Raw genomic sequence first — 19,187 nt, 5'->3', positions numbered from 1 at the left:
TGTTTGGACTGGATAATCTTTAGTGTCTCTTCCAACCAAAATGATTCTATGATGGTCCAACTGGAAAAAGCAAAAAGTCTTGAAGATCATCCTAGGGATGCCCTGGCAGCGCTCCCACCATGGAACTTGCTGACTGCGTGTGGGGAGTTTGCTGGTTCTCCGCTGCCCTGGTGATCCCCCGTCTCGTTGTTTCAGATGCCTGCCTGTGTGCCAAGGCTTGCAGGGTGCTGAGAGCTGTCATTTCTGGCCCATTTAATCCAACCTGATCAGGCACAGAGCTGCTTCTGAGCAGTCCTGCTTTCCTTTGTGAGCTCTGAAGACCAAAATACCTGCCAAGAGCAACAGAAACCAGAGCAGCGAGGTGCCTGTGGTGATCACAGAAAGCAGGGACGGAGACAGCTGTGGGTGTACATACTTGCGTGATGGGAGAGGAAGGAGTGGGTGAAACAGAGGCACAGGGGGCAACGGATGCGATGGAGGAGGTGAGGTGGAGAGATCTCACCCCATCCTCTGCAGCAGAAGGCACGAATGTGGATGCATGGGTGGAAATGTCGGTGCGGAGCTCCTGGAGAGCTTTCTCAGAGATGAGGATGGATAAGTGCATCCTGTTGAGCTGGAGGTCTTGTGTGGATACCATCCCAGGGCGTCCCTGCAGAAGATGTCAAGTTCTTGCAGGCTCAGTGGTGCCTGGCAGCATTATCATAGTTGTTTTGGTTGGAAGAGACTCTCCAGATCATTGAGTTCAACCGTTAACCCAATCCTGGCACTAACCCATGTCCCTAAGAACCTCATCTCCGCATCTTTTAAACCTTTCCAGGGATGGTGACTCCACCACTGCCCTGGGCAGCCTGTTCCAGTGCCTGACAGCCATTTCCGTGAAGAATTTTTTCCTAATATACAATCTAACTCTCCTGTGGCACAACTCTTCGTTTCGTCCTGTCGCTTCTTCCTCGGGAGCAGAGCCCGACTCCCCTGGCTCCAAGCTCCTTTCAGGCAGGTCAGAGATCAGAAGGTCTCCCCTCAGCTCCTGTTCTCCAGCTGAACCCCCAGCTCCCTCAGCCGCTCCCATCACCCTTGTGCTCCAGCCCCTTCACCATTGATTGTCCCCTGCCACGTAGGCACATAGCTAAAGGCTGAACCTTCCTTTTAACAGGCCTTTTTTGACCCTGAGTAGAAGCAAAGTCAGGCAGGCTGGGGAGGTGCCACCTGGTCCCTTCCTGGCACTTGGAACCCTCTTCCTCAGCTCCAAGTCATCATCATGCAAATTTTAGCCACAGTTGGAAATTGCACCCTGGGCTGACGTAACCTGCCCTGGGTGCTGATTTCCGTCTCCCAGGCAGGTCCAAGCCCGCTGGCCTCGTGTCCCAGATGTGCCGGCACCCATGGGCTGCCAGATGTGCCGTCTGGCAGAGATCCGGCAGCCACCGCACCTGCACCGGGGCCGAGCCCTGCTGCGAGCAGAGAGCGGCTCTTCATGACCACTTTTCCACTCCGGTCACTGGGGAACAATACCTCGCCTCTGCTTTTGTTCCCTGCCCGCCGCTCTCCTGAGAAGCGAGAATAAAACCCATCCGCAGGAGCGCTGGGAGGTGGAGGCGAGAGGCGTTCAAGGCGTCCGCAAGACATCGTTTCCTGGCCACAGATGACCTCGTTCCGGGCAATCCGATCTGCGGGCGGGATGTAATCCCCTGCTCCCGGCCAGGAAAGCGGCATTGTATCCCAGCGAGCTGTAATTCTGCAATCAGGATTTTTTTTTTTTTTAATTTTTTCATTTTTATTTTGTCCTTACTGAAATAACTTCAGATTAGAAATTAAAGTGCTCGTGCAGGAGAGCTGTAATTGCCTCTGGAGAAAATCCCTGGGCTTGTCAGCGGCACCCGATGCTCTCACCCTCAATTTTAACAGTAGCGATGCGACAGGATGGAAAAAAATCTCTTTCTTCCCCAGCTCTGAGCTCTTGCAAAGGGGATTTGGAGCTTTAAGGTTTGGGAACGGGGTTTGTGCTGCCTGATTCCAAGCCCACCATGGTGGGGTTCTCTGTGTCCCCCCTCGCTCTGCCTTGTCATCCTCCCTCTGCACGTGATGCTCTGCCAGCAGGGCCATGCTGCACGTCCCCAAGTGTCACAGCCACGGGTGTCCCACCGGCCACCAAGCTGTGGTTGCACATCACCCTGTGCTGTCTAGGAATGGAGGAGATGGGGCCATCAGTTCTCCAGCCTCCCTCTTGGCTCCAAACTTCCAACTTGGCTTCTGGACCCCTTTGTAAAATCCTGTGAGGGCTGAGGCTTCCTGAGGTCCCCTCCTGGAATGGTGACACCTGAGGGGTACCAGGCAGGTGATGAAGCTGCAGCCCCAGACCCGATGTGCTCCCTTGCAAAAGCCTCACAGAGAGAGGGTTCAGCTGTGTTTTGGGCATTTTTTTTTTATTTGCAATTTGATGGCTGTGATGCAAATTCCTGGAACAGGAGCTGGGTGGGTGGTACCTGAGAATACAGAAGTGTGAGGCTCACGGATGCTAAGCTGGTGGGGGGGCTTGGGAGCTTGCTGTACCCCAAAATGAAGGATCTGATGTGCCACTGAGCTGTTGGTGGGTTGGGGACGGTGTGAGGATCTGACGTTGTAGGAACCCCAAAATGAAGATCTTAGATGAGCATCTATTTTATTACCTTGTCCTGGATTGGTTTAAGGTATCTCATCCCAGAACCCCTCTGCACATGAGCTGGAAGCTGAGCAAGGCAACGGTTTTGGGTGGTGAGGGTGCAATGCCAACGTGATGCTTTTGGGTTTCTCTTCCAGGCCTTGGCCATACACCATCTTCCAGCGCGGCTTCGACTTGGTGCTGGGTGAGCAGCCATCTGACAAGATTTTTCGGTAAGCGGTAAAGACGCGATCAGCACATTTTGAGGCTTAAAAATATGACTCAGGGCATGCGGGCAGGCTGGCCCCCGCATCTGGCAGCACGGAGCGTGGCTGTCCTGTGCCACCTCCTGGGCACATGCGAGCATGGCTGGGAAGGTCCTACCACAGCTGCCACGTGGGCTGCAGGATACCCAGCGGCCGACTCTAACTCTCCATCCATAATGAGAGTGAAGTTTAGGCTCTGAAGGAGGATTTCTATGGAAAAGAGAATTGTTGTTAGGTTTTGGTTTTTTTTAGATTGCCTAAACTATGCGTGCTTTTTTGCATCATTTGGGTGCATTCGGAGGAGCCACCCCACTTTACCCTGCCTATCTGCCTTTGCTTGGGCTGGCGTCCCTGCAGGGCAGGGAGGAGGTTCAAGGGCTTAGTTTTGGAGCGTTTCCCCGCACGCCAGCCTCTGCTGCTCTCCCTGGCAGGTTCACCTATACCCTGGGGGAAGGCATGTGGCTGCCACTGAGCAAGAGCTTCGTCATCCCACCGGCCGAGCTGGCCATCAACCCCTCGGCCAAGTGCAAGACCGACATGACGGTGATGGAGGATGCGGTGGAGGTCAGGTAGGTGAGATGGTGGGGTGAGGGTGTGTAGGAGGCGTTTCAGTAAATTGATGGTGTGTCCCTGGAGCGAGAGGACCAGGCCAAAGCACACAGGGGTTGGTGAGAGCTGGGACTCCACATTTTGCAGGTGGAGATTGGTACATAGAATCATTTTGGCTGGAAAAGACCCTCAAGATGATCTAGTCCAACCATTAACCTGACTCTGTCGCTAAACCATGTCCTCAGGGATGGTGACTCCAGCACTGCCCTGGGCAGCCTGTTCCAATGCCCCACAGCCCTTTCTGGGAAGAAATTGTTTCCAGTGTCCAACTTAAACCTCTCCTGGTGCAACTTGAGGCCATTTCTTCTCATCCTATCGCTTGCTACTCAGGAGACCAATCCCCCAAGCCCTGGCTCCAAGCTCCTTTCAGGCAGGTCAGAGATCAGAAGGTCTCCCCTCAGCTCCTGTTCTCCAGCTGAACCCCCAGCTCCCTCAGCCGCTCCCATCACACTTGTGCTCCAGCCCCTCACCAGCTCCGTTCCCTTCTCTCAACTCGCTCCAGCACCTCAAGGCCTTTCTTGGCGTGAGGGACCCAGAACTGACCCCAGGATTCGCAATTTGGCCTCCCCAGTGCCCAGCACAGGAGGATGGTCACTGCCCTGGTCCTGCTGGCCACACTAGTGCTGGTACAAGCCAGGATGCTGGTGGCCTCTTGGCCACCTGGGCACACATTGGTGCTTGTTCAGGCTGTCTATTAACCTGCCCCCTTTAGCGCCTGCGAAGCTGAGCCTTTGTTGGTAGCTCTCATTATCTCAGTAGCTCCTCCATCCCTCAAAAAGCTTGGCTGCTGTTCAGTTTGCTGTCAGCCCAAGGGAAACTCGAGCTCTGGAAAAACCCCGCGGTTGTGCACGCGTTCGCAACATCTCATCGGAGCAGTCACACTCCTTCTCCTTCTCCTCACAGGGAAGAGCTGATGACCTCCTCCTCCTTTGACAGCCTGGAGGTTCTCCTCGACTCCTTCGGTCCCGTCCGTGACTGCTCCCGGGACAACGGGGGCTGCAGCAAGAACTTCCGCTGCATCTCGGACCGCAAGCTGGACTCGACGGGCTGCGTGGTGCGTGTACCCCTGGGGACCTGCCAATCCCTTACGGTGTGAGCAAGGAGGGGGAGGGAAGAGGAAAAGGGCTGTACCCTTGCTCCCTATTGCTTCAGGATGAATGTTTTGGGGTTGTTTTGCAGTGGGAAGAGATGCCATAGAATGACAGAATAGTTTGGGTGGGAAGGGACCTTCAAAGCTCATCCAGTGCCACCCCTGCCATGAGCAGGGACATCTTCACCCAGCTCAGGTTGCTCAGAGCCCCATCCAGCCTGGCACTGAATTTCGGGCTGGCATCTTCTCTGTCCCTGCCCTTGCTGCACACACAAGGGAGCAAGATCCCACCTACTTGCTGGCTCACCAGGAGGTCCCACATCACCCAGGTGTGTCCCCTGTCACTGCCACAGCTGTTTTGCTGCAGTGGCGGGGAAGGACATGCCCCTGAGCATTGCTCAGGCTGTGACTTCCAATGGAGAGCAGTGCCAGAGCCCTCCCGTCCCCCTCAACCCCTGGGCCAGATTTCTTCTTTAGGGGCTTCACCTCTGGCTTCCCCTACCCCTGCCAGTGCCCGACGGGACTGAGCCCCATGAAGGATGGCACTGGCTGCTATGACCGTCACGTCGGCGTGGACTGCTCAGATGGCTTCAATGGGGGCTGTGAGCAGCTGTGCCTGCAGCAGATGGTCCCTCTGCCTGAGGAGCCCCTGCTCTACAACATCCTTATGTTCTGCGGGTGAGTGACCCATCACCACCCCGGCCACAGGGACATCCCTGAGGTGCCACTGTACCTTGCTGCTGCCACCCTGAGCTCGTACGGTCCCCGGTGTCCCTGCTGGGGTGGTCTGGTGGCCTCAGTCCCTGCCAGTGGGGGCTGCAGCTGATGGTGGGCCCCGTGCTGGCTTCTCCAGGTGCATTGAGGACTACAAGCTGGGCACAGATGGGCGGTCATGCCAGCTCATCTCAGAGTCATGCCCTGAGACGGGGGACTGCGGCGAGCCCCGCGAGATGCCCATGAACCAGACGCTCTTCGGGGAGATCTTCTATGGCTACAACAACCACTCCAAGGAGGTGGCCCCAGGGCAGGTGCTCAAAGGGACGTTCAGGTGAGTTGGGGATGTGGGGAGGTGACCCCAGCAGGGTCAGACCTCGCTGTCATCTCCAAGAGAAGGCATGGGAAGCAGCGTGGGGCTGACTTCAGCAGATTGCCTGATCCATGCACATCTGGCCAAGTTTCGCAGGAGATGAAGGGGCTGGTGGGGATGGCAGATTTCCATCAAGAGTAGACATCTTTGTCACCTATGCCCAAAGGAAATGCTTGGTGCAGGGTGGTGTTTTGGGGTGGCTCACAGGCTGGTGGGGACGATCCCAGACAGTTCTCCGGTGCTCCAGCCCTTCCCTCCTCTTTGCAATTCACTTCCAGGCAGAACAATTTTGCCCGGGGCCTGGAGCAGCAGCTGCCGGACGGGCTGGTGGTGGCCACGGTGCCCCTGGAGAACCAGTGCCAAGAGGAGCTCTCTGACCCAACGCCCGACCCCGAGTTCCTCACAGGTGAGTGAGTCCGGCCGGACCCACACCTCTCCCAGTGAGGCAGCTGCCAATGTGCCCAGCTTTGGCACCCAGCCCTCCCGGGGGACGCATCTACCCAGGGATGTATCTTGTCTGGCTTTAGCATCCCACCATGCCATAAGAGGAAGGCTTTAACAATGGAGAGGGAGAGGCTGTAAATTAATTGTGTGGTGTAAAAACTCAAGTCTCCATTGGATATTTGGGATATTTGCAAAAATATATAATTTTTTTTATTCAACACTAAAAAGTTTCCTAAACACGTTTCATTCGATTTCTAAATACCTTTCATTTGATTTCCAAATCAGAAAACCTTTGCCAGCCTAACGAAGCAATCAAAACCTGCCGTGACCAAAATGAAGCGTTTTATTTTGTCCTGCCAGCGCATTGTGGGCCATGAGTGACAGGGTTATTGTAGATTCCTAGTCAACCTTCAAGGATTTACCTTTCTTCCGCCAAGTTGCCAGCACCGCTAAATAGGCTTTGTTTCCTCGGTGCTTTTTGCTGTTGGCTGAAATGGCCAAGGACACTGGGCAGCTGCTAAATGAAGGATGTGGACAGAATCATAGAATCATTTTGGTTGGAAGAGACCCTCAAGATCAAGTCCAACTGTTAACCCTACTCTGGCACTAAGCCACGTCCCTAAGAACCTCATCTACGCTCGTAAGATGGATAGTAAGGTGTTTTGGAAGGTGTCTGCAGGGTGGTCTCCTATGGGACCTTGTGCATTTGGCAGAGCTCCCAGGAGGGTTTTGGGGAGCACCCATGGGCTGCACCCAGGGTCTGATGAGTCTGACGCTGCCACTGTGGCCCCAGAATCACAGTAGGTTTGGTGGGACTGGGAGTCTGCTGGTAATTATACCGGGGAGGCAGAAGCTGCTAAATTATCCTGTTCATTTCCCACTGCTCTGCTGGCTCTTTGTGGCTGAATAAGGCAAAAGGAAAAAAAAAAAAAAAAAAGGAAAATAAGCAAAATGTTCTTTGCTTGTCAGTAAGCAGATCTGGCTCTCACTGTGAAAACACGAAAGGCAGAGCTGCTGAGTAAGGCAGGGCTGGTTTTGCATAAACACTTTGCAGGGAAGAGCCAGGCTTTGAAGCTGCCGGTAGCAGCCAGCACCGAACGGAGAGGCCTGGAAGGCAAAGGATCTTCTCCTCCTGATCCTCCGCCTTCACGCCTTGTTATGGAGCGGGGGTTGCCCTTTGTTATCCTCCTGAGCTCCCGCTGCGAGGCTGTTCAGCAGCATTTTGCCGCTCCGCTGCCGAGCAGAGCCGTGCGGGCTGCACAGGAGGAGGTGGCCGTGCGCCGGCATCCCGCGTGACACACCACGGGATGCTCTGCTCCCCGAAATCAGAGCCATGAGCACTCTTTAGCTGACTGCTTGGGGCTTTGTTCAGGCTCGGTGACCTCTCTGTCCCTCTGCTCGTGGAAGTTAGGACCCGAGGGAATGGCAGGAAGATGTGCTGGGGGAGGTTTAGGTTGGACATGAGGAAAAGGTTCTTCATCCAGAGGGTGCTGGACACTGGAACGGGCTCCCCAGGGAGGCGTCATGGCCCCAAGCCTGACAGTGTTCAAGAAGAGACTGGACAACGCCCTCAGACACGCGGTGTGACCTGTGCGGTTGTCATAGGCAGGGACAGGAGCTGGACTCGATGATCCTTCCAACTCAGGACATTGTATGATTCTAAGCTGAGCTGCTACCTGCCTTGGCTCATGCTTTGGGCAGGACAAGTGGCTGCCTGCGCCTGGTCTCCATGAATTTCTGGCTCCCATAACGCACAGTTGAACAGATGGAGAACAGGGTGTTCTTATCGGCTCCTTTTAAGTATGGAAAGGCCACAATAAGGTCTCCCTGGAGCTTCTCTTCTCCAGCTGAACACCCCAACTCTCTCAGCCTGTCCTCCCAGCAGAGCTGTTCCAGCCTCGAATCATTTCTGTGGCTCCTCTGGCCCCTCTCCAACAGCTCCATGTCTGTCCTGTGCTGAGGACCCAGAGCTGGACACAACACAACAGGTGGGGTCTCACCAGAGCAGAGTAGATCCCCCGTGTCCTTTCTCCAACAGGGATGGTGAACTTCAGCGAGGTGTCTGGGTACCCAATCCTGCAGCACTGGAAGGTGCAATCCGTCATGTACCATGTCCGGCTCAACCAGTTGACCATCTCCCAGTGTAAGCGTGTGGGGCTGGGAGGAGGAAGGGAAGGGGGGGCAGGTGGGGTAGGCAAGAGGACACACAGCCTTCTTCTGGCAGGTGATGGGCTCAGAGGTTGGTTGCCCATCATGAGCATGTTGGAGGGGTGGCAAGAGCTTGGGGTCTCCTGGGACTTGAGCATCTTCCTCTGTCTCCTCCCCAGCCTTCAGCAATGCGCTCCACTCTCTGGACGGGGCCACCTCTCGTGGAGATTTCGTGGCGCTGCTGGACCAGTTTGGCAACCACTACATCCAAGAGGCGGTGTATGGCTTTGAGGAGTCCTGCTCGATCTGGTATCCCAACAGACAGGTCCAGCGGCAGCTCTGGCTGGAGTATGAGGACATCAGCAAAGGTAGGAGCCCCACTCCTCCCCAGGAGGGGTCCCCAAAGCCACCCCACGGGAGTGGGAAGCTGGGTTTGCTTTTGGCAGAGCAGGGAAGGTGCTCAGCCTGCATCAGGGCTGCATCCCTTCTTACCCTCATATTTACACCCCACGCTCACACCCCTTGAAGCTGGCTGAAGGGCTCCTGTGGACTGCAGCAGGCGTTAGTCCAGGCCAGAAAAGAATATAAATACTCACATCCCCAGGGAGATGAAAGACAAATGCACTAATCCCACCAAGCCATCCTGCTTGATTCTGAACTGCTATTTGTCTTTAATCCTGTTCCTTTCTTCCTTTTGTCTCCACCATATCTGCTCTCTTCCACTTGCATCCTGCGGCCAGACTTTTCTCCCTCTAATGTATTTTCTTCTCTGGTGCTGTCAGCGCTGTTCTTTCAGTGTCTGAAGCCCAGTTATGGACTGGGAGGTTCAGCACAGCGCAGAGGGCATCTGGCACTGCTGCATCCTCTGTGGAGCCCCAAGGTGCAACGGCCGCCCCATGGAAGGGGTTTTGCAGGGAGATGATGGCTGGTTTGGACACAAGATTTCCAAAAGCAGAGGAAGACCAACTCCTACCTGCTGCTGGCTGTCACCAAATTTTTTTTACAGTGAGGGTGGTGATAACCTGGCCCAGGTTGCCCAGAGAGGTGGTGGATGAACCATCCCTGGAGACATCCCAGGCCAGGCTGGACGGGGCTCTGAGCAACCTGAGCTGGTGAAGATGTCCCTGCTCATGGCAGGGGTGAGACTGGATGAGCTTTGAAGGTCCCTTCCAACAGAAACTGTTTTGTGATTCTATGATTCTGTGATCACCAGGACCATGGCATCTCTTCCGGTGCTGCCTTTGCAAAGCTGCCTGCAGGTGTTTTGCTGCTTGGTCTGGGGACGCTGGGTTGCATTACCCAGGCTTGGACAGCAACCAAGAGCTCCCAAGCCTGGACACAGGGGATGAGTGGAGCTGCTGCTTTTTAGGTGATCTTGTTTCGCTGTCCCCCGCCCAGGAGCTCACATGCCAGGCAGCGTGAGCTCACAGCTCACCGGCAGCATGACCACCGCATTCTTTCCATCATGAAGCTTCGTTATTCTCAGTACTGAGCAGCCTACGGTGCTGCTCTTACTGTGCCCCAGCCATGGAGACATTTGTTTTCTCTCCAAGGCTCTTGTGTGGGAAAGGCTTCTTTCTGAGGCCGGATCCTGCAGGCTCAGACCTCCTGGAGCCTGGACTTCTTCCCCAGCCCACCTGCAAGAGCACAGACCCATTGCTGTTTTGCTGTCTCCAGATGTAGCATCTTTTGATTGCAAGTACTTTTTTTTTTTTCTTTTCTCCTGCAATTTCCTCCTCTTTGATTTTCCTGCTTGGAGCCTTTTCAGGTCTGGCAGTCTCTTTCCACCCACAATGTCACATTTCGGTTTCGCTCTGGCACCTGCCACTTTCTCTCCTCTGCTTTTTGTTTGCAAACGTCAGGAGCTGGATATCGATTGAGAAATTGCAAGAGACAATTCATTCCCTGGCTCCTCCACTTTCCTCCGGCGCCTGCTAAGCTGTGATTCACAGCCAGCCTGAAGCGATCCATTGCCAGCTTGCTGGGGAAGCGGAGCAGTGCTCTTGTACCCCAGGTTTTGGTTAACAGCCTTGTTTTCTTTGCAGGAGTCTCGAGGATAAGCTAGTGCTGGCCCATTTCTCAGCAAATCCTTGCAATAGGAAGGGTTTAACAGTGACTGAACATGAGCCAGCATGTGCCCAGGTGGCCAAAAAGGCCACCAGCATCCTGGCTGGTACCAGCACTGGTGTGGCCAGCAGGACCAGGGCAGTGACCGTCCTGTGCTGGGCACCGGGGAGGCCAAACCTCCAATCCTGGGGGCAGTTCTGGGTCCCTCATACCAAGAAAGCCCTTGAGGTGCTGGAGCGAGTTGAGAGAAGGGAACGGAGCTGGTGAGGGGCTGGAGCACAAGTGTGATGGGAGCGGCTGAGGGAGCTGGGGGTTCAGCTGGAGAACAGGAGCTGAGGGGAGACCTTCTGATCTCTGACCTGCCTGAAAGGAGCTTGGAGCCAGGGCTTGGGGGATTGGTCTCCTGAGTAGCAAGTGATAGGATGAGAAGAAATGGCTTCAAGTTGCACCAGGGGAGATTTAGATTGGATTCTGGGAACAATTTCTTCCCCAAAGGGCTGTGGGGCATTGGAACAGGCTGCCCAGGGCAGTGCTGGAGTCACCATCCCTGGAGGGGTTGGACAGACATGGAGATGAGGTGCTTAGGAACATGGTTTAGTGTCAGTGTTGGGCTAATGGTTGGACTGGATGATCTTGAGAGTCTCTTCCAACCAAAATGATTCTGTGATTGTATGAAAATTTTCCTATTGAGCCAGGGACATGCTCCATACTGAGCCACCGGCAGCAATGCCCTGGGCCTGCCCCAGTGGCAAGGCTTTGCCTGGGCATCCTTTGGCTTCCTCCAGCCCCCCCAACCACCATCAATGGTCCCTCTGTGTCCCTCTTTCTTCGATGCAGAGCCATCCTTTGCCAGGGATTTTGCGTGCCAAGCACCATGCCCTGGCATGGTGGGGTAATGCCAACCAGGGCACAGCACAGATGGGCAGATCCTCCCTTCTTAACCACTGTACCAGGACTTTTCCCCTTGTGCCAAAATATTTCCTGCTGAGGGAACACTGGAAAAAGCCCACCACGTGCAGGGTCTGGCTCACTGCCCTGTGCAGTGGGGACATGGTGGCATCCAGTGTCAGGCACCTTTGCGTGAAGCTGGGAAAAGTGTAGACTGTGGCAATGCTTTGCAGCTGCAAATCTTTTTTTTCCAAGCCTGTTGGGTTGCAGGGTTGCCTGAGGCTTGGCAGGGCAGGACCTGCACATATTCCCACATATGCACAGGGTGGCAGGTGAGCAAGCCTTTATCCTCATCGCAGTCTGGCTGGGGGTCTGCAGTCCTGACTAACGTATCTGCCTCCATCTCACCAATTTCTTTTGCTGCCTGTTGGAGATTTGCAAGCCGCGGCTTACAAAGAGACCCTATTTCCTTGCCCAACTGCAACTTTGTCCACATCCATCATGCCCCATGACGATGTGAAGAGACAGGAGGAGCCATGCTTGAGCCAGCTCCCAAAAGGAAACTGCATGGGGACTGAGGGCTGGAGGGGCTGGAGAGGGGTTTGGTGGCTTTGTAGCCATCTCGGGAGCTTTCTGGGCATCGTTGGTCACTGGCGAGTCTTCCCTGCTCATCCTGAGCTCTTTGGTGCTGCTGACTGCAAACCTTCCAGGAGGCGACACTGAGTCAGCATCGTTGCTGTGGTCCCTGCTCCGACACTAGTTCTCTCTGGTCTCCAGCCTGCTCTGTCACATCAGCTTTGATGGGGTCCTGTTGGGCCAGGAGAGCTTTTGCAGAGGAGTGGTTTGACTGGGGGCTTTGCTGAGGTGTCAGTGTTGGGTGAAGGTGCTTAGGCAGGTGCTTCATGGGTCTCTAGCCACCTGACAGAGGCTCCATCTCATGAGGACCTATGGCAAGGTTCATCTGTCCCAGTGCCAGGTGAAGGGCTGGAGAAACTGAGGCACGGGCAGACAAAAGGTAATGGTAGAAGCCAGGCTGGACTTTTCAGTCCTGATCCCTCCTCTGAAGACCAGAGAGCATTTCATCCCTACAGAGCAAACGGGGAGCTCTTAAGGGCACAGGGATGTCTCTGGGCAGCGCTGCCTTTCTCCTGGGTGGAAGGCAGGGCTCTGGGCCCCCCCACATCCCCTTAGCAATGTCTCAGACCCCACCCTGGTGTCCCTCTTTTCTTCCCCAGGTAACTCCCCCTCAGACGAGTCGGAGGAGCGGGAGCGGGACCCCAAGGTGCTGACCTTCCCCGAGTACATCGCCAGCCTCTCCGAGTCGGGCACCAAGCGCATGGCGGCCGGCGTGCGGATGGAGTGCCAGAGCCGCGGGCGCTGTCCTTCCTCCTGCCCCCTCTGCCACGTCACCTCCAGTCACGACGTGCCGGCCGAGCCCATCCTGCTGGAGGTCACCAAAGCTGCCCCCATCTATGAGCTGGTCACCAACAACCAGACCCAGCGGGTGAGGAGCTGCTGGTGGGGGCTGGTGGGGTGGGCATGGGGGGCAGCAGGACAGCGTCAGGGTGGGCTTTGCAGGCAGCTTGACCTGGTATCTGGGGCTGCATCCAAAGGAGCGTGGCCAGCAGGTCAAGGGAGGCGATTCTGCCCCTCTGCTCTGATCAGACCCCCCTGAGTCCAGCTCTGGAGTCCTCAGCACAGGACAGACACGGACCTGTTAGAGAGGGGCCAGAGGAGGCCACCAAGATGATCTGAGGGCTTGGAACAGCTCTGCTGGGAGGACAGGCTGAGAGAGTTGGGGTGTTCATCCTCGAGAAGAGAAGGCTCTGAGGAGACCTTATTGCAGCCTTTCAGAATTTAAAAGAGGCTGATGAGAAAGATGGGGACAGACTTCTTAGCAGGGCCTGTTGTGATAGGACAAGGGATGATACTTCAAAACTAAAGGAGGGGAGATTCAGGCCAGACATGAGGAAGAAGCTTTTGACACTGAGGGTGGTGAGAGCCTGTCCCAGGTTGCCCAGAGGTGGTGGATGCCCCATCCCTGGAGACATCCCAGGCCGGGCTGGACGGGGCTCTGAGCAACCTGAGCTGGTGAAGATGTCCCTGCTCATGGCAGGGGATTGGGCTACATGAGCTTTGAAGGTCCCTTCCAACCCAAACTATTCTATGACTCTATGTTGGGCCATGGCAGCCCTTGTCCTTAGCTGGCCTTGCTCTCTAGGGTGGATGAACCATGCTGGACTCACCAGGGATGGATGAGGGCTGACTCAAATGACAGCGGGGTGGGAGCTCACCTTCCTGGCGCTCACCCCCTTCTCCTCTCTCCCAGCTCTTGCAGGAGGCCACCATGAGCTCGCTGTGGTGCTCGGGCAGTGGGGACGTCATCGAGGATTGGTGCCGCTGCGACTCGAGTGCCTTCGGGGCTGACGGGCTGCCCACCTGTGCACCTCTCCCCCACCCCATGTAGGTCCCCATGCATGCCCAGCCTGGCCTCGTGGTGTGATGGGCCTGGGAGGAGGTGGCGATGGCCAAGGGCATGGTGGCAGGAGGTGGTGGGGCTGGGATGCCTTTGTGAGGCAGGTTTGCAAGTGGATGGGGGACCTGTAAATCAGGTAGAGGGTGTGGAGGTGCTGTGTCTTTCCTAAATTCAGCTGAGGACTGGGGAGCAATTGTTGGACCCATCCTGGTAGAGCAGCCCCAGGGAAGGAGCCCATTGGACCAACATGCCCAGAGCCCACAGGGGTAGGAAAGGGGGACTCACTTCTCTCCTGAGCTTGCTCCCTCCCACGGGTTAATGGCTTTGAAGTCTTTTTGTTGTGAGACAGTAATGCAAAAACAGTCCCTGCCTTGCAGAAACCAACTAATTTCTGGGGTAGTTGCATGTGGTCTGCACAGCAAAGCAAGTGGCACTGGCAGCCATGGGCAGGACATGCTCATGGTGCCTTCTGCACCAGCCATGGGGACCAGTTGGAGAGGTTGTTCTCAGCATCTCTCCCATGCTGTGTGCCTTAGCCTGGCAGTTTTGCTGCCCTTTTATGGCCCAGAGGAGCAGCAAGGTGGTGATGGACATGCGTGAGGGTGAACTTGGGTGGGCAGTGGGGGTGGCTGGTGGACCTTGCCTTCCTGAGGTGCTGACTGGCCGGTGTTGTCCCCTAGCCTGCGGCTCTCCACCGTTCATGAGCCCAGCAGCACACTGGTGGTGCTGGAGTGGGGGCACTCGGAACCCCCCATCGGGGTGCAGATCGTCGACTACCTCCTCCGGCAAGAGAAAGTCACTGACAGGATGGACCACTCCAAGGTGGAGACTGGTGAGTTGGGACTCCACTGGCCCATTCTGAGGAGGGTGGGATGGAGAGGTTGGAGGATGGCTTCTGTCTCCCGCTTTGCAAGGGGATGCTGTGACATACCCAGTGGAAGAGAAGCAGCCCCACCATGCTGCACAAGTGGCAGCTACACGCTGTAGTGATGAGTCTTGCTGGAAAAGCAATAGGGCCATCTCTGCACCAGCTTCGTGCATGAGTCAGAATCACAAAATCATAGAATAGTTTGGGTTGGAAGGGACCTTCAAAGCTCATCCAGTGCCCCCCTGCCATGAGCAGGGACATCTTCACCAGCTCAGGTTGCTCAGAGCCCCGTCCAGCCTGGCCTGGGATGTCTCCAGGATGGGGCATCCACCACCTCTCTGGGCAACCTGGGACAGTGTCTCACCACCCTCAGGGGCAAAAATTTCTTCCTCATATCCGGCCTGAACCTCCTCTCCTTCAGTTTCTCGTCTTGGTCCCCTTCAGCCCCAGGCAGACGTGGCAGTGGGCACAACCCTCAGCAGCTCTCCACAGCCCCAGGGACACCTGTGTCATCACTGGTGGCATGTTCTCCCCTCTCTCCCTAGAGACGGTGCTGAGCTTTGTGGATGACATCATCTCTGGAGCCAAGTCGCCCTGCGCCATGCCAGCCCAAGTACCCGACAGACTCTCCTCCACCATCTCCCTCATTGTTCGCTGCCTGGAGCCCGACACCACCTACATGTGAGTCACCTTCTCCATAGTGTCCCTGCAGCAGCACCGTCACCCTGAGCCTGCTGCTCCTGCTCGTGTTTGCATGTGGGCTCGGGAGTGCAGACCATCACCTCTTTCCTTCTCGGCCAGGTTCACACTCTGGGGAGTTGATAACACAGGAAGACGCTCCAGGTCCAGCGACGTGACGGTCAAGACCCCCTGCCCTGTGGTAGATGATGTGAAAGCTCAAGGTGAGATAGAGGGAGCTGCTGGACTGTGGTGCTCGGGACCAGCAACAGGGAGTTCCCCCTTCCAGCATGTCCTGGCTGTGAGGTCTTCTTCACCCATGGCGGCCCAGGTGCTGCCACGTGGTGTGGAGGGTTGCAGGAGGCACGCATCCTCTCCTCAAACAAGCACAGAGGAACTCTGTGCTGGTGGGAGGATGGGCGAAGGGGCAAGCACTCAGGACGTACTGAAAGAGCCAAGAAGACCTGTCTGTCCTGCCCAGAAGTCAACTGGTAGCATTGAATCATAGAATGGTTTGGGTTGGAAGAGACCTTCAAAGCTCATCTAGTCCAACCCCTGCCATGGGCAAGGACATCTTCACCCAGATCAGGTTGCTCAGAGCCCCGTCCAGCCTGACTGTGCTCAAGAAACCCCAGCTGTGTGCCTTCTCCTAAATAAATGATATTTCTCTAACAGTACCTAATGACGCCACCTGTTTCTTTTTGTGATTGGACCGAACTATGGGAAACTAACCTGGATTGAGTCTGGGGAATGCTATCTACTCTGTTGCTTCTCCATCGGGACCTTGTCTTGATACCGCATAAATCATAACTCAGGGGACAAATCTTGTCTCCGGTCTTGGTTTCCCTAGAGCTGGGCTTTAGCCTGGTGGGCTTTGTTCATGTTTTTCCTTGCAACCCACTGAATACCCCCTGTTCTTCTGCCCAGAAATAGCAGACAAGATCTACAACCTCTTCAATGGCTACACCAGCGGCAAGGAGCAGCAAACAGCCTACAACACTCTGCTGGACCTGGGTTCCCCCAGCCTGCACCGAGTCCTTTACCACTACAACCAGCACTACGAGAGCTTTGGGGAGTTCACCTGGCGCTGTGAAGATGAGCTGGGACCCAGGTAGGCTCAGGAGCCAGGTTGGCTAGGCAGGCCTACCCACCAACAGGCTTAACCCTTGTAGATGCTGGTCACCAGGCTGGTGGCTTTCTGGCAAATCTCATGAATTTGTTTGATGATAGAGCTTAGAGTCTCACAGTGGGGTTCCTGTTTTGCTGGATGCTGTGCATATGTTTGAGGTCCAGCCTTGAAGAGGACCATAAGTGTAGGAGAAGGTAGACCACTGTTGATCTATTATCCTTGTCCATCCCACCAATCCTATACAGTCTCTGGAGTTTTGCCTAGTCTGTTCATGCTATGCAAAGTGGGAAGGGAATGAGATTCTCTTTTTCCCTCAGTAGCTGGTGCCACAGGCAAAAGGGCAGAAGGTCTTGGAAAAATAACCTTTGAGGAATGGAGGTTGTTGCCAATGAGAAGGAGGGGGAACGTGGCCAGAGTGTGCTGCTAGAGAAGGGCCCTGGGCGTTGATGAAAGGAAGAAGGTGCGAGGATGTGGTTGCACCCTCAAGCCTGCTGGAGAGGGTGACACAGAAGAGCTTGGTTATGGAAGCTGCTGGATGAAGTGCGTACAAACACAGACACACTTGCTGGGCCATGCCAAGGTCAGATTTGGCTTTCCTCCTTTCCCTGGGCTTTGGCTTGAGTTGAATGCATCTCTGTGTGTTGAACTCACTGTCACTCGTGGTCTAAAGCAGGCAGTGTATTGACCTTGGGTCTAAATTGTCCACGTTCCCTTCCTTTTGATCCATGTCTGTGGTCATGCAGGGTGATCTCAGGTGCCCAGGCAGACCTGAGCTGCCATGGCAGGTGTTGGAGAAGGTTGCATTCAGCTCTTCCTCCAGAAATAGTCCCCTCGTGCTTGAGTGAGCAGCACGTCCTCTCCGTCAGCTCCTCCAGGTCACTGCAGCCCCTCCGGCTGCCTGGGGACAGGGTGCCTCATGCCCAACCAGATGTCCCCTTCTCCCTGTGCCCTTTGACATCTGCTTTCATCTGCGTGGTTTCCCAGTAATGTGGATGTTTCCAGTCAGTTTAGCAAGCTGGGCAGGGCAATTGTGTGGGCTGCAGTGGTGTTTCATAGCGTCTGGCCTCCAAAGAACCAGAGCCTTGAGTCCATCTGGAAATCAGGATTACTTCAAATGTACGTCAGCAACAGCTTCTGTCTGTGAAACGCGTGGCCTCCACCTTAGACCCTGTCTCATACCTCTTCTTGCTGGTCTCACCACTAGCTGTCTTCCAGCCCTGCTTCTCCAGGTAATCACTTGTGGATCTCTAGCAGAGGGTTGGAGATCCTCCACATACCTTCTCTGTCCTCTAAAGCTCTGCTAGGTGGTAGGAAAGACTCAGCAAATAGCTGGTGGCTGTTTTGTACTTAGTGTCCTAGGCATGTCTCCTCGATCAGCTTTGGTGGGAAGCTCCTAAGAGATCCTCCACTCCCTGAGCCAAAGCTGGAGTCTCTCCTCTTTCCCTTTTTCCCATTTAAGTTCTAAGAAAAGTGAGCTCTTTGAGGCACGGCCTCAAAGCTCAGCAGCAGCATCCCAGTGTGTGGAGTCTTCTTAAGTCTGAGGCTCTCACCAGCTCCTCTGCCCAGAGTTGCTTCATTCCCATGACACCACGTGGGATCAGCAGGCTTGGGCTTAAGTCTCACCTTGGTCTCGAGCCCAGCTGCGGTGGTGCTGCTCTGTCTCCATTTCCAGATGTGAAACCCAAACCCAGCCTTGGTTTGCACAGACCATCTGGCATCTGTTGCGTGAGGACTACGTAAAATGCCCTATGTGACAGACTGGAGTTGTCACACAGCTACTGCCACCAGGCTGAGCATTGCCATCGCTGCCTCGGCGAGGAGGCCACGGACCAGCCAGAACATGGGGTCCAAGTTGCCTCCTGGAGCCCCACGAGGCAGAGGCACGTTGCCACGGAGCAGCCAGAAATGCCACTGAATTGCCCAAATGTTGCTCTTTGCTGCGTGAATCCGTGAGCCAAAGGGTTAATTCCACCCTCTGGAAATGCTGGAGTGCTTAGGGTGGGATGACGCAAGTTGCTGATGAAGTGTTTGCAGCTCACGCTACTTGGAAAAGAGGCATTTAGGCAGCTGCAGTGGGTTCTGGTGATGACAAATCTTGGAAAGCAGACCTCCTGTTTGATCGTCTGCGAAGGCGAAGCATCCAGACTGGTGGTGACAGGACAAATCACTTGCAGATGACATTATTTAGCCAGCAGACAGAGTGTTTGTTTCACTGTTGCTGATGCTCCTTTGAAGTCCTGGATGTGGACCCACGCGACTGACGCTACCATGTCCCTCCTCCTTCACGGGCCGTGTCGCCTTCTGGCTCTGCTCACTTGGGGCAGATGTTGGCTGCTGGACCAGAGGAAGCCAGGGTGCATGGAGATAGCTCATCTGGGGTTATGAAAGTGAGTCGCTCCCTCACAGTCCAAGAAGGGCTGCAGAGAGCCCCCAGCTTTGGAAAAAGGCCAAGAAATGGAGAGGAAGGTGAGTTGTTTTCTAGCAAAGTAATACGTGAAAGAAGGATTGAGGCAAAGCATGGTGAAGTCCTGTGGTGTCTACGGGCTTTGGGCTAAAATTTGTGGGATCATATTTGATGTTCCTGTTAGGGAAACTGTGATGGTGGAGGAATCGTGACTCCTCACCTAGGTGTCTAGGTCTGGGGACCAAGACAAGTGAGAGGTCGGCTACCTTCCCATGGCGGCAAGACCTGGCCAGTTTGGGTGGTTATCTCCAGCGTCAGCACTGTGCTAAGCACCTGCACCTCTCCGCTGTGATCTGGGGCTGCAGGTGTCCTGGGGCTGCGGATACGCACAACCT

The 19,187-nt window shown here is 55.2% G+C and overlaps 1 protein-coding gene across 1 annotated transcript in view; it reads left to right on the top strand.

The window, feature by feature from the left end:
* ASTN1 (astrotactin 1) overlaps nt 1-16,374 on the top strand; it is a 51,715-nt gene extending 35,341 nt beyond the window's left edge. Inside the window, exons 9-22 of the mRNA XM_065648963.1 lie at nt 2,797-2,871; nt 3,336-3,473; nt 4,417-4,567; nt 5,115-5,281; nt 5,457-5,651; nt 5,969-6,096; nt 8,173-8,277; nt 8,462-8,650; nt 12,473-12,741; nt 13,567-13,700; nt 14,394-14,545; nt 15,127-15,262; nt 15,383-15,483; nt 16,187-16,374. Coding sequence (XP_065505035.1) covers nt 2,797-2,871; nt 3,336-3,473; nt 4,417-4,567; nt 5,115-5,281; nt 5,457-5,651; nt 5,969-6,096; nt 8,173-8,277; nt 8,462-8,650; nt 12,473-12,741; nt 13,567-13,700; nt 14,394-14,545; nt 15,127-15,262; nt 15,383-15,483; nt 16,187-16,374 — 2,128 coding nt within the window. The remainder of the gene's footprint in view (nt 1-2,796; nt 2,872-3,335; nt 3,474-4,416; nt 4,568-5,114; nt 5,282-5,456; nt 5,652-5,968; nt 6,097-8,172; nt 8,278-8,461; nt 8,651-12,472; nt 12,742-13,566; nt 13,701-14,393; nt 14,546-15,126; nt 15,263-15,382; nt 15,484-16,186) is intronic.
* The last annotated feature ends 2,813 nt before the right edge of the window (nt 16,375-19,187 follow it).

The sequence above is a fragment of the Caloenas nicobarica genome, chromosome 20, assembly GCF_036013445.1.
Source record: "Caloenas nicobarica isolate bCalNic1 chromosome 20, bCalNic1.hap1, whole genome shotgun sequence".
NCBI lineage: Eukaryota > Metazoa > Chordata > Aves > Columbiformes > Columbidae > Caloenas > Caloenas nicobarica.
Note: the sequence above shows the minus strand (reverse complement) of the source record. Positions and strands in the feature narration are given on the sequence as shown.